Raw genomic sequence first — 14,628 nt, 5'->3', positions numbered from 1 at the left:
AGTAGTTTTCGCATTACCTCCGGTCCTTACTGCTCCATCTTGAGAGACTGAAATTACAGTTAAACCCATGTATATTACATTGCACCTGGTTGTAATTTTATGTTTAAAGTAACAACACAATGTGTGGCACACAAAAAAATTTAAACTCACGGTAGCAGATTTGCTCCACTACATTATCGAGGGATTTAGTCAGTTCCTTGTATGGGATGATTTGTTGGTGTTCTTTAATACCATGGGTCATGTTAGTCAGTTCAGCGGGAGACAGGTTAACCTCATCGCCCACACCTATAGCCATCACATATACATTATTTCTATCCGCATACATTGCTGACTCGTGGAGCAACCCGATACCACTCGTGCTTTTTCCATCAGTTAAAATCAAAGCCACTTTAGGAACACTTGGGCTTAGCAGTGGGCTAGTAGCCAACATGTCTGTCATATTTCCTAAAATAAACAAATAAATCAATTAAAATGGCAGTCAAGATCCGAACTATACTTATTGTCACAGTAATTCACAATGATACGAATTACCAAATTTAAAAAAAAAACTTAATCACTCTAAATCATTATTTATTTCACAATCGCGTTGTTTTGTAAGTTTGCTCTCTAACTTTGTCTGATTTCAATTATTTTGAAAAAATATTTTTATTTTCATCCGTTCCGATGATGGTACAAACTATCTACACCATCGTCTGTAGACACGATTGCAACGAAAACAACCATGGTTTTCATAGGCGTCTGGGTCAAAGATATTGCACTATAACATTTATGTACATGTACGTGAACAAAAAAACTAAACACGTAGAAATACATTTCTCACTGAGGAAAGGTGAAGGATTGCTTCATTGCTTGATCCGTCTTTCAACAAAGCAAACAAACAAACAAAAGATACGTCACATTTTATATCAGATGACGTCAGTCACATTGACATGTGGATCGCGATTTGTCACTTGCTTATACATATTTTCTTGTGTCGGATTTACCATTTGCGACAACGTTGCATGCAAGGGTAAGTTTTCATGTAGTAGAAATTTTCATTGGGTTAAAAGCCGAAAATTACTGAATTTTCTGATGTTTGAAGATTTATTTTGGGTAGGCCTAAACAATGCAACTTCCCGTATTTTCTCAATCTGTCGGAGTTCAACGACTTCAAAGTCGGTCTTTAAAGCTATATATGCCGTAATCTTTGGATATTATCGTAGGAATAAACGTGTTTTATATAAGTGTGTTATATCAAGCTATATAAATTATACACTTTATGCAAACTATGCATTTTAACTCAATCGGATCATAATCATAATTAAAGTAATGAAGCTAATTTGCTATTTGATTATGTATTCTCTGAGTCGGATAGTCACTGTCCCATTTTGAAATATTCATGATCACGTGAATTTGCACGCGGAATTTCGAAAGTAAACAACAACAAATAGATGTGAAAGCATGACCGGCCTGCAGTTGGTGGGACAAGTTCAGCGATAAAAGTCAGTCAGGTGGAAAAAAGGGTAGAGGGAACCACTTTGAGCAATGGAGGGAATTAAATTTCATGTTTAACACGCAATCACCATTCAGCATGACTACATACTGTAAACGAATAATATCGCCCATGATGTTTCTAATAATATTTTTCTCGCACGCTTGCGCACATCCACCATAAACGTCATTCCACCATAAATATGCATAAGAAAATCACCGTTTTCCCCTTACATTGAGTAGACCAGTTCTCCTTTGATATCCGTATGAAAGGTGAAGATAATGAACATCGATCAATCTCATAACTCACACCCGCCGTGAGTCCTCTATTCTGATCAGGTAATTGGAGTTATCCGTAGTCAAAAATCAGTGTGCCAAGAACGGCCTAACAATCGGTATGAAACACGTCAGACAACATTTGACCCAATTATAGGTTGTATTGACGAACTAGATCGCTATAACGACCATAGAATTTGCGAAATGTTACCTTCAATCGATATTGTTGAAACCCCTGTAACATCAACATGTTTGTCATAGCTTACCTTGATTTAAAAACTGACTATACGCAGAACAAGCTCTTGCGTATCGAATCAGTTGAGAGATATAAACACTATATGCAGGTGATAATGGAATATTGCTATATAAATATGGGAAGTTGACGATGGAGAAGCTGAAATCATCCCGTTTGTCATATAGTTGAGTTGTCAGTTTGCCAGAAATTTTCTACTTTCAATAAAATATCTAAGTATGAAGCAGAAGTGGACGAGTGTTTGGTGTCTTTTATTTCGAGCTCACGGGGATATATCGAATCGGCATATGAATGAAAGTTATTATTGTTAATAGACAAAACGTGGTCGATATATATAATTTGTCGAGATTATAAAATCGTATTATATACTGATTTTGACTACGGATAACTCCGTTTACCTGATCAGGATATAGGGCTCAAGGCGGTTGTGACCGTTCGACAAGGGATGCTTACTCCTCCTAGGCACCCGATCACGCCTCTGGTGTGTCCAGGGGTCCGTGTTTGCCCGACTATCTATTTTGTATTGCTTGTAGGAGTTATGAGATTGATCACTGTTCGTTATCTTCAACTTTCATTTCATAGTTTATCATATTGACAAAATTTGGGTCTGGTTTTTATCATCGAAATCATACTGTTTGATACGGCATATATATCTTTGAAGGGAAGCGAAATACGCATTGCATACATAGCATATACATATCTCTATCATGAAAACTTTAAACTTCACCTTCAGTAACTACCTTTACCATATTTTGATAAATAAGCTCCGTAGAACTTAGATGGTTGCCTTCACAGCTAGATGCTTCGTCGTTGTTGCTAAGTGAATCATTGCGTGGCTCAGTTGACTTGTATTTTGCAGAGTATATGTTTGATAAACGAGGGTTAGTGCCTTCGTCTTGTGTATTAAATTATAAGGAATGTTTTTAATTCTAGAATTAAAGTCATTCCTTAAATAATCAGCTTTGTGTTTGTTATCAAAATATGAGCAGAGAAGATCTTACCGATGACATAATCAATCCTAGTCTGGAAATTTCTATTCGAGTTATACATCATGATTTTGTCGCTGTTCAGTTCCCCGAAGTCGGTGACGATATCTACGTTCTCAGCAAATGCGACTGTGGCGATGGTGTGTTTGTACATGAAACGTTTCACTAAACCGTTCGCTGTAAAGTTCTTGATCTGTAAGAACTGCACTGAGGTGAGGCTGGAGGAGGAGTCCATCCCAATGACCAGATTGACCCGTCCATTGCAAAGTGTTTCTGTTGATACAAAAACTGGACCGTCAAATTGATTTTGTTTCGGACTGCAATGTCGTTCAGTCAGTGTTAAAAAAAATGTCACGTGACTTCCGTCTATAATCAGTTACTAGTTGTGGCAATATGGCGGATTGTATTTGTTGAAAGACATTACAAAATGTGGGAGGAAAGGGAAATTATCTGTTGCGATATATGGTTCTCGATAAAATGAAACAGTTACAAGGTTACTTTCTGACCGTCTATAGAATTATATTAGGTTGATCAAGTCCAAGCTCCAAAGTGAATTGTATTCCTTGTGAGCATACATGTAAATGCAAATTCTGTCAATGATTTTATATGAAGACTCAAATTGTAAAATTAAGAATTTATCTATTATAGAAATTCTAACAGGGACCTTCATACAATAAATATAGTGAATAATTTTTTTGGGGTATAATATTCACTTACCTGAGAAAATGCGTTGTATGAGAATAAATATGATACTGATGAAAGACAGGTATAACATGCGAAACTGCATCCTGAATCTGGTGTTAAAAACAACATTAAGAGATTTAGATTCATAGCTATACACGTACATCTATGTTTTCTTGTAAAATAATTCAGTTTCAAATCCCCAAATCCGGTAACGCATGCTTCTTCTACATGCACATATTAATAGGGTTAACAGAAGAAAGAAAAGGAAAAACTTAGAAAACTGAAACCTAACACCCCCCCCCCCCAAGATTAAATCAGTATCGTATGCTCAGTTGTATAGCGTTCGTTTCGTAACCGGAGGCCGAGCCCGAGCCCCGCTCGTGTCATGGCCGCGTCAAACCTGAAACGTTATCAGGGTAGTGATTGCTCCTTCGCCAAACACTCGGCATTTAATGAATTCCACGTATAACGACCATGTTTCATATCTAGTAAATTGATGGCGGGATTTTTGTAATCATGGTAACATTTTGAAGGGTTCATCAAATAAAAATAACCCACAATAGGAATTTTCTTAATTTTGTTTACTGCTTGATTTATTTCACATAAAATTTAACATCGAAGTCTATGGGAAGAACATGTTTTATTAAAAAAAAATTGAAAAGAAATTATATTTTTATACAAATCTCCTGGTAGAAAGTCACCATAGGAATTTTCTAAATTTTGTTTATTGCTTCATTTCTTTCACATAGAATTTAACATTGAAGTCTATGGGAAGAATATGTTTTATTAAAGTAGTTTTAAAAGAAATTATATTTGTATACAAATCTCAAGGTAGGAATTTACATATACTTTCACTTTACGAAAAAATTAAATACAATTAATCATTTACCACACACATTTTTAGAAAATTAGATTTTTCTTATTTTTACAAAGGGCAGATATCTCTTCAAAAAAAGTTTCAATTGTAAAAAGGCCAGCTTTTAATCATTTACCAGTCATGTGAATTTCATCTACTGTACTTTCATCATTATTCAACAATAAAACATTTATGTTGATTGACATACTTCAAAGTTGTTCATTACCATTTCGTTATACATTGAATACCTTATCTCAGGTTTTTCGGATATGACCTTAAAAACGGAGGTCCAGTGTCGAGGCCATTCGTTGACATGTTCAGGAACCCTCACTGCTGCGGCCGGAAGTGCTAAGCATGGGTCTAATTTTTCGGGAAACAAGCAAACATCGTATACCGGAAAATGTAGTAATGCTCACGTGCATTGAAAACAATGCCGTACTGTTTTCAATTCATCCCAAGCTATTTATTACTACTAAAGGGTAATGAGTAAATCTTTTGTCCTATTTTGAAATCACCCAATGAGGCTATGGGCGAAAATGAGAGCAAATTTCATGCTATATAATTCATACAGCACGACCTATAAAATATTTAGATCAATAAACATTTGAAGCCCAGCTTTCATGATTATTCTACGAGAATATATTTTTTCTTCTTCTACTTTTACATTTTAGTTCTATTTCAATGAAATAATAACCTATACATGTTTGTTAGGTATTTCATGTATAAACTACATGTAAAGAAATAAGAATGAAAGAACAATTTGGAATCCTAATTATGGCACGCCAAATTCACAAAAATGAGCTAAACATAGTTTCGCAGTTGATAAACTAGGTTTATCGACTGTAAACTATAGTTTACGGACCGTAAACTATAGTTAACGATTCGTTAACTATAGTTTTCATCCGTAAAACTATATTTAACGGTTGTAAACTATAGTTTACAAATGCTAATCCAAGTTTATCTGTCTTTAAATAAACATTAACAATAGATTTTGCTGATAAATACAGATTCACATTTGTAAACTATAATTTACATTCGTTAACTATAGTTCACAATTGTTAATCCTAGTTTCACAAATTGTGATACTAAATCTATCAGATAAACTATGTTTAACATTCGTCAATTATAGTTTTTGATCGTAAACTATAGTTAAATGCCATTTTTACTCATAAACTATATTAAACAAAACTGTGGTCATCACTTTTTTGTGAATTCGGCGCATTAAATGACTATGAACTATATCTTACAAACCGTAAACTATCATTTACATTCGTTAATAATAGTTTAGACTTGTAAACCGTAGTTTACAATCGTGAAACCGTATTTATCAGATAAACTATGTTTTGCAATCGCTAATGATTGTTTTCATTGTTAATTATAGTTTACGCTTGTGAAACATAGATTATCTGTTAACTATGGTTTACAGATGTGAAATATAGATTAACGTCGTTAAATATAGTTTTCGGTCCGTAAACTATAGTTCACAGTCGATAAACCTAGTTTATCGACTGTGAAACTATGTTTAGCTCATTTTTGTGAATTTGGCGTGCCATACCCAATCGTAGCCTTCGTAGTTAACAATTTTCATCTGTATGATACTTACACGTAGGATTTCTTTAATACTTACACGTGCGATTTTTATATTCCTATGAATCAGACATGCCTCTATTCTTCACTCCTCTTTCTTTGAAGAAGTTTTTAACCTAACTGGCACTAAACACTGCACACAAGTTATAAAACCAGATGTCACCATTGCATTGTTTGGGCGCTGTGTTTTCTTTATCTGATTAAATTGTTATGCAGAAATGTACATGTGGATTTGTTGGTATTTATGACAAACTACACAAAAATTAACTCTGGTAAATTTGGGTATAATATGTCGGTTTACCGCCAAAAACAGAAAAAATATAGGAGGTTATGAAAGAATTTTATTTTGATAAAAATAAATACAAATGTGGCAGCATTTTCATTCTTTTTTTTTTTTTTTTTTTTTCTTTTTTTTTTTTTTTTGGTTTTTTGTTTTTGTTTTTTTGTGTTTTTTTTTGTTTTGTTTTGTTTTGTTGGTTTTTTTTAAATACATTTACATGTAGCACCAACAACAAAATTTAATGCTAAAATATAATTTAGAAGATATCATGTTAACAATTTCATTATATCTACAAATCTGATTTTAGTACATTGTATAACATTCCTTATTGTTGTGTTTTACTCAAAATTATTCAGTAATGATAAAAGTATCATTGTAAAATGTGTAGGTATAAAAACACTACTAAAGCCCATGTATCAAAGCCCCACGATTTGTTGCATTAACAACTTCAAACATTTAATGTAATACTTCTTAAAAATCTCCCAATCACCATGAAAATTATCATATGATTATGATGAAAAGGCACCTTTCACCTCATGGAATTATGTCTTTCAGTGGTCACTGTAAATTCACTGAACGGTATTCTCTGTTATTCAGTAAGTTTCCAATGAATATTCAGTGACTTATCAGTCTCTTGAAAATCAAGTTTCGCCCTGTATATATATTTTGTTAAAAATATTCAGTTGACGAAACTGACGGATAAAAGGCCCCATAAATGATGACGTACAATACGTAATACACAGGCCAATAAAAATGCCAATTCGAAACAACGGTTGCCATTGTACAGTGTATCATGATACAGAGTAAGATAACTATTTTATGCTTGTAATTTTCTGAATGCTTGAAATTATACGCTCCCTTGCTTTTCATGTATGGATAGTCATGGATTAAATCGTAAGTAAATATAAAACTGATCTGATAACAATATTCCCGAGGCCAATATCTTATCAGTACGAGAGCACGTGAATACAAAGGATTGTTCATTATTTATATTTGAATAGATTCTCAACCTTAGATATGTCAGCTTGACATAAACGGTTATATCAAGTGCGCAATTAATAAATAGAGTGAATTTTCTAAACATTTTATTATGAATGTATATCGCAAAAATAATTCGTCTATCTAATATATAATCTATCATTATGTATGATCCATACCATACAGTCATAATAATAAAGCATGGGAAAATAATAAATCAAATCACACAGTATACAATATTACGTTGTCATCGAGGCATTTAACGTCATTCATATTTCTTATCATGAGAGATAATCACCGCCACCTATTTCATATGAAAAGAAGGATAACTTTGAAAATAGAACTCCACATCTGCACCTCTTACTATTGTATAAAGTAAGTAATATTTTTTTTTTTTAAAACATGAGATCTGTAAGCCACTGCAAATAATCATCATGTGGTGTATTTTTCAATTTTCATGCCAACGTTTTATTTCTGCATACAACGCCATAATTCAATACATATCATAACATCAATCTTTCAAGAAAGAGTTGTGTAAAACAGGATGCCTCTAGTGGGAACAATTTTACTACCTTTTAAGATGTAAATTCCACATTTTATATAATGTTACGGATAGAATGTTTAGAATGTTGACATGAATGTGAACTCTGGTCCCTTTATCAGGACTACATAAAAAAATCCAATCTCCACTTTCTAGAATAGCACCGCCTATATTTATCATTTCCTATCATATTTTCAATTCTGTTTTCATCCTTGGAACTGTATGTTTTTATAAACTTCAAATGACATTAAACAAATCTATTTCTCATATGCAATCGATCCAATGCATAAAATATGGAAGGCAATATATCTTTTAAGGTCCCGGGTTATCAGTTATCATGTTTTAACTTCCATGTCCTGTACAATAAGTTCTTTTTATAGGCCTCAGGTTATGACTTTCATGCTTTATTTTTAACTTCCATGTCCTGTACAATAAGTTCTTTTTATAGGTCTCAGGTTATGACTTTCATGTTTTATTTTTAACTTCCATGTCCTGTAAAATGAGTCTGTTTTTTATATAGGTCCCAGGTTATGATTTTCGTGTAACATGTTTAACTTCTACGTACAATAATGCTCAACCACAATGAGAATTCACTATAAAATGAAACCCACGATAGCGCAGCACCCACATGTTCAGCATATTCTGTACAGATATGTACTTTCATAACCCCGTGAATTTGACCTCTTTATTACCATGGGATGATGCCATGGTTCCAGTGATTGGGAGATACAAGTATATATCTATTTTAATGATTCACTCATTTGATGCATACATGTACATGTATGTATTTTGTTAAAGTTAAATTTTGTTTGTAACATGTATCCTGGAAATACTTAGCGGCTGCCGACCAGATATAGTCACAGATAGGTCAAATGCTGAATAAACTGCACGGTCTCTCTCTCTCTCTCTCTCTCTCTCTCTCTCTCTCTCTCTCCTAATTAATTGTCTAACGTGAGTCTCCAATTATTAAACTTAGGCATGCCGGGAATGCACGTGAATTGATGATCCAATCACAATAACTGTTCCATGCTGTCGAATCACATAGTAGATGACAAAAGTGAATAATTACATAGAAACTAGTAAGTTCTTTACATAATCGCTAACACAGTTGTACACCTCAAACTGAAAAACAAAATTAAAATGCGTTTTAGAACAAGAAATATTTACAGTGATAGTTCAGAATTATGTTTATTTATTTATGAATGGGATGATCATCTCAAAAACGTCTGTATAACAATTTATCACTTTCAGGTTTTTGTTGTTGCATTTTTCTATAAATGTCTATGTGATTGGAAATGTCTACCTTTGCTATGGTACCCGACAGTCTATTTATAGATCCTGATGTATCTGCCGGTCTCCCTAACAGAAAGCCCGTCTGTCGTCTCTCAACATTACCTGTTGAATATAATTTAGCTTTACAAATCATCATAGCATTTAGCTGCAGAACTGTAGCTCTCTGAAGAAATGTTGGGACAGACAAGAGAGCTACAGATTCACCCCTCCTAAAAACCTGCGATTTACGGAGCAGAAAAATATGCGCACGGTTGAAGCCTTATATCGCACGGTTGAAACCTTATATTGCACGGTTGAAGCCCTACGTTGCACGGTTGACGCCTTATATTGCACAGTTGACGCCTTATATTGCACGGTTGAAGCCTTATATTGCACGGTTGACGCCTTATATTGCACGGTTGAAGCCTTATATCGCTGCATTCTTGTATTGTCGTCTTGAAAATTTAATATAAAAAAATACCCTACACATTTTCACCACTATACTTATGTCCAAACTTTAAAATTTTTAAAAAGTCCCGTGCGCTGAAAACCCGAAAATATCTACTGTATACTACATGTATAGTTAGTGAAGGTTTTTCAATATTTGCTAATACATGTAGCTATCTAAAGTACGCACGTTGGTATTTGTATTCAAGATTTCTATTTTTAACTATACCTATTTCAAGTACCAATGCTTTACATATAGTAAAATATACATAATTATAGTAAATGATAATGACCTACCATAATTTTTGCAAGGGTAAATATACAAACAAACAAAAATTAAATTCAATACAGTGTCTGGCTGTTTCAGAAAACTACTAATTTGACTGTTGATCTGTGTGTACTGACCTACGAGTGTGGTAGAGGATTCTGTCCCTGGACCAGAATATGTAGCAAACACCGATCCATCATATGCGTATACTACTTCTCTAGCGACACCAGGCTACAAAACAACAGTACCAATCTGCGTGAGCAGCGAACAACGAAAATACATGTTGACCATAGATGCTTATTTTGGACTTTTTTATCCCATCTATTTTCTCTAACATGTCAGTACATTGTATACCGTAAACAGAAATGACAATGATTAATACATGTAGTAAATTTGAATTTTTTTTTCAAATATGATAGCATTTTTGATTGAATGTTTTACACGTTGTTCTTTTCTGATATATTTACCGTGATTGGGGATGTCAACGTTTTGGACAATCCGCCTGCTCTAATTGTATACACTAGCTGTGCTGCGCTGGGGGTTTTGATCACCTGGATGTCTACGGAAGCTGGTGCCATTGGTCCATTGGAATGCAGGCAGTTCACGAGCACCTGTTCTGTCCTTGGAATGGCGGATGTCCCCACCGTCAGTTCAAATCGGATGACGAGCACATCATGAAAGTCCTGATTTGCCAGGCGCCAAATGTTGACCTCACCGTTCCCGCCAAATCCCAAGGACCCAGTGCTGACAGCCACATTGATCATTCCTACTGGAATCACGTTATAGGCGTCATAGAAGTATTGGTTGGACTGGGAGTGGTACAGCATTGGAGTACATGCTGTTAATCAATGTAAAAGGATGTCATGGTTACTAAAGACATTATAACACAGTGGATTGTGTCCTTCCATTATATGGTACTCGTCCATGAACTTTGTACAGTGTCAAATTTTATATCCTGTTCACAACATAGGAATGGGAAATCCAACAAGAAGTGGCATGCATGATGGTGACAGTCAACAAGATATCGACAAGATGGAGGATCTCAACGATCATGATTCGATATCGATACGATATTGACAATTTCGACATGAAAGCTTGAGAATATCTCAAACAATAAATCACACATGATCGTTATAGTCAACAAGATCGTGATTCGGTATTGATACGATATTCTCAATATCGATGATATCGACAGGAAGGATTTACTAAGACTGAAAATGGCGTGCATAATTTAGATGATAGTCAACACGATAATGATTTGATATCGATATGCATCGACAATATTAAGAAGACGAAAAACCTGAACAATAAGGATTCACTATCAATACGATACCGACTATACAAACCCTTAGGATTACAGCCTTAGTACAATATACCCAGTATTGTTGAAATAGTCGATATCGTACTGATATCGTTTCAATATTGCCGGTATCGTCGTTATCGTATCTACATCGTATCTTGGACAAAATTCAAATAGTAAAGAACATGGAAACCGATAAAATGGGTCGGAATTCACAGTGAGTTTTGAAGAGCACACAAATGTCGAATCAGACAGGTTGAAATGATTTTAGTGTTTCTAAGCGAGCGATATGACTTTGTAGTACATGGATAATTATATTCTTTTGCTTTATTCTTGTTATTCACTAATTGAAAAGTTCTATAAAAACGAGTTTCACATTTGAAACTGACAAATTTACGGAATACATCTTTTGAACAACTAATATGTTTAGTGTGTTTGTTATTTCAAGTGCGAGCGAATATTTTAGTCATGTAGAGACATTAGATGGAGTGTTATAAATTTGGAACTACATGTTTGCATGGAGTTTAGGGTGATAGCAAAGAGGGTTCTTTACCGTGCTAAAGCATATTGTGAAACATGCGTACATAGACTTGGCGCTTCTGGGAGTAGAGCGAGGCGAGAACCCGGATCACTAGCCTATCGCGACCGGGTATATACATTGTATATATTAAACTAAGTATGGAAATTGTTTGAAATGCTAAATCATCATATTTAGTATTCACCTGTAGATGGCGCCACTGTGACAAGGATAGAACAACCACATGATCCACTGTCGTACTGAGTTCCGGGAGCACAGCGGCGCCGTAACAAAGTGTCACTAACGTTCTGCTGGTAGTAGTTAGGGTCGGGGTCAGCCTGGGTGTCACAAGCAACTAAAAATAGATTAATTTCAAAATAATTTCCATTGCATTGGTCCTATGATATCAATAATTTTCTCCCTATTATACATTTTGGATTCATGCTATTTTTTGATTATACAGTATATGACTCCGCTTAAGTATAATCAAAGGTTATGCTATATGTGAAAGGCATACATGGTACAGAGGAGGTTTTGGATGGGCACGCTTCTATGCATGTGACGTCAGCTGTACAACCAGTTCCCGGCACGTATCTAGTCTGGTTACCACAGCATGCAGGCATTGAATGACCATTTATACATGTCCAGTAACCCTGGCAATTTTCTGCCATGTTCCAGCTGGCGCCATTTGGTTGCCCGATACAGGGATCTAAATGGAAAATTGAAAAAATTCTTTCAGGTAATACTTTAAAGCTAAACATTAACACCCCCCCCAAAGTAATGGATTAGTTTTACAAGTAATTAAAAGGTCAAGATAAAAGTTACATAAAGTACGAAAATGACCCATCAACAAAACGAGGGACAAAATATGATGAAAAGTGTAAAAAAAAATTCTGGAACAATCCGTCCTTTCTTCGGTTTCTTTCACGTGGGAAAAAACAATCAATAAAAACATAACTATCTCTAAGCTAAGCTAACTAAACCTGACGTCTACAATAAAAACATAACTATCTCTAAGCTAAGCTAACTAAACCCGACGTCTACAATAAAAACATAACTATGTCTAAGCTAAGCTAACTAAACCCGACGTCTACAATAAAAACATAACTATCTCTAAGCTAAGCTAACTAAACCCGATGTCTACAATAAAAACATAACTATCTCTAAGCTAAGCTAACTAAACCCGACGTCTACAATAAAAACATAACTATCTCTAAGCTAAGCTACCTAAACCCGACGTCTACAATAAACTACATAATCTTGTAATTAGTATGTCCATTTCAACTGATCGAACGTGTTTTATGAAGTTCGATCTGTAATCAAAACAAGAGTCATCCTTTTTCAACAAAGTATTGATGGGATATACAAGGTTAAATTACAAATGATCTCGTCAGTGATACCCTGAATTAATTACCATATGGACAGTCAGAAAACTCAGCGTGGACACATGTCAGATCAGATAGCGAGAAAAATTGTCCAAATCCGCACTTCTTCTCCTTGGCAACCGCTGTTCCATCCTCAAAGTAGCACTGGACAAAGCGCTGGCAGTCGGATCCATGTCTGTTGTACCCTACACCCTCCGCTATAATACAGCCCTGACATAGGGGGTTGGTGACTATAACAAAAAGGTGATTATAGCTAAAATCACTGATGACAAATTATTGAGATTATTTTTTTTATCCAAGTTTTGGAGGTTTGTACAAATCAAGAAATTTAAATGAATAATGAACAACTGCAGTGTATAAAGAACTACAGCTCTTTGACCATGAAATCACGACCCAATTGCGACCAGTATGGCATTCCCAAAATTATGAATGACTGTAACTCCCGTGACTGACATTATCATGTTTCAGATTTCGAAACCTTTTGATTCACGTCCCAGTACTGGTGTACGTTAGATATGTTTAATCTATAGTTACATGCAGAGTTGGTAGTTCAATCTCACCTTTACCGGTCTGCTGACATTCTTTATTTTACCGGTCGGTAGTTTTTGGATTGTTAGAGTTGGTACTGTTAGTGCTGCATAGTACCCGTGAGGATCCGAGTTGGAATAGGTCCTCAGTACCACTTGTTTGTTGTAAGAGGTGACTAAATGGGGCGGTGCTTCGGATCAGACCGCAAAAACAGGGGGCCCGTGTCACAGCAGGTGTGGCACGATAAAGATCCCTCCCTGTTATAAGGCCGTATTCGCCGGGCATACATGTAGGCATTGATACAATGTGAATAAAAGTTATCGGGATGGTCGTTAAACGAAATATAATAATTATTTTACCGATCAGTAGTTTTTGGATTGTTGGATTGTCCGATCAACAGTTTACGAACTGTTTACCGGGCAATAGACTGCCCAATTTCTATTGGCTACGCAAGTCACGTGATTCTTATTCTGTTGCTTTCTTTACACACTTTACGTAATGACGAGGTTCACTTATTTAACTGATAATGAAATACAGAATTTATTAGATGAAAGGCAGAGCAGAAACATGAAAAATATAATTATCAATTAGGATATTGGGCAATGTTTTCTTTTAAACTAAAGGACACGGTGACAAATGTACACAATCAAACTGTCCTGTTCAAAGTCCAAAGTTCCAAGTTCAAAGTCAACAAACCATGTGCATTGAGAAAAAAACAACAACAACAAAAAACCAACAACATAAAAGAAAGGAAGTGTATAACAAAACAGTTATATACTGTGTCCTCCGACAACAGCTGTTTTGTTTGACCCTCGAACGGATAGGTCCTCGGGTCAAACAAAACAACTGTTGTCCTCGAACCTAGTCAATAAATGTTTACTGTTGCCGGTCAATAGTATTCTCGATGATTTGTGACGGTAACGTTTGTGTAGGTATTCTTACGTATATCATTTCCGGTTTGTGCTTTTTAGATGGATTGTAGCGATAATGTTTGTGTAGG

The 14,628-nt window shown here is 35.1% G+C and overlaps 1 protein-coding gene across 1 annotated transcript in view; it reads right to left on the bottom strand.

Moving 5' to 3' along the window:
* The window catches only part of LOC125667328 (uncharacterized), a 31,396-nt gene that overhangs the window by 11,329 nt on the left and 5,439 nt on the right, over positions 1–14,628 (bottom strand). Inside the window, exons 3-10 of the mRNA XM_048900852.2 lie at positions 13,130–13,330; positions 12,233–12,424; positions 11,921–12,070; positions 10,366–10,736; positions 10,036–10,129; positions 3,001–3,258; positions 151–444; positions 18–47 (exon numbers count right to left, since the gene is read on the bottom strand). Coding sequence (XP_048756809.2) covers positions 18–47; positions 151–444; positions 3,001–3,258; positions 10,036–10,129; positions 10,366–10,736; positions 11,921–12,070; positions 12,233–12,424; positions 13,130–13,330 — 1,590 coding nt within the window. The remainder of the gene's footprint in view (positions 1–17; positions 48–150; positions 445–3,000; positions 3,259–10,035; positions 10,130–10,365; positions 10,737–11,920; positions 12,071–12,232; positions 12,425–13,129; positions 13,331–14,628) is intronic.

The sequence above is a fragment of the Ostrea edulis genome, chromosome 1 (genome assembly GCF_947568905.1).
Source record: "Ostrea edulis chromosome 1, xbOstEdul1.1, whole genome shotgun sequence".
Taxonomy (NCBI): Eukaryota; Metazoa; Mollusca; class Bivalvia; order Ostreida; family Ostreidae; genus Ostrea; species Ostrea edulis.
Note: the sequence above shows the minus strand (reverse complement) of the source record. Positions and strands in the feature narration are given on the sequence as shown.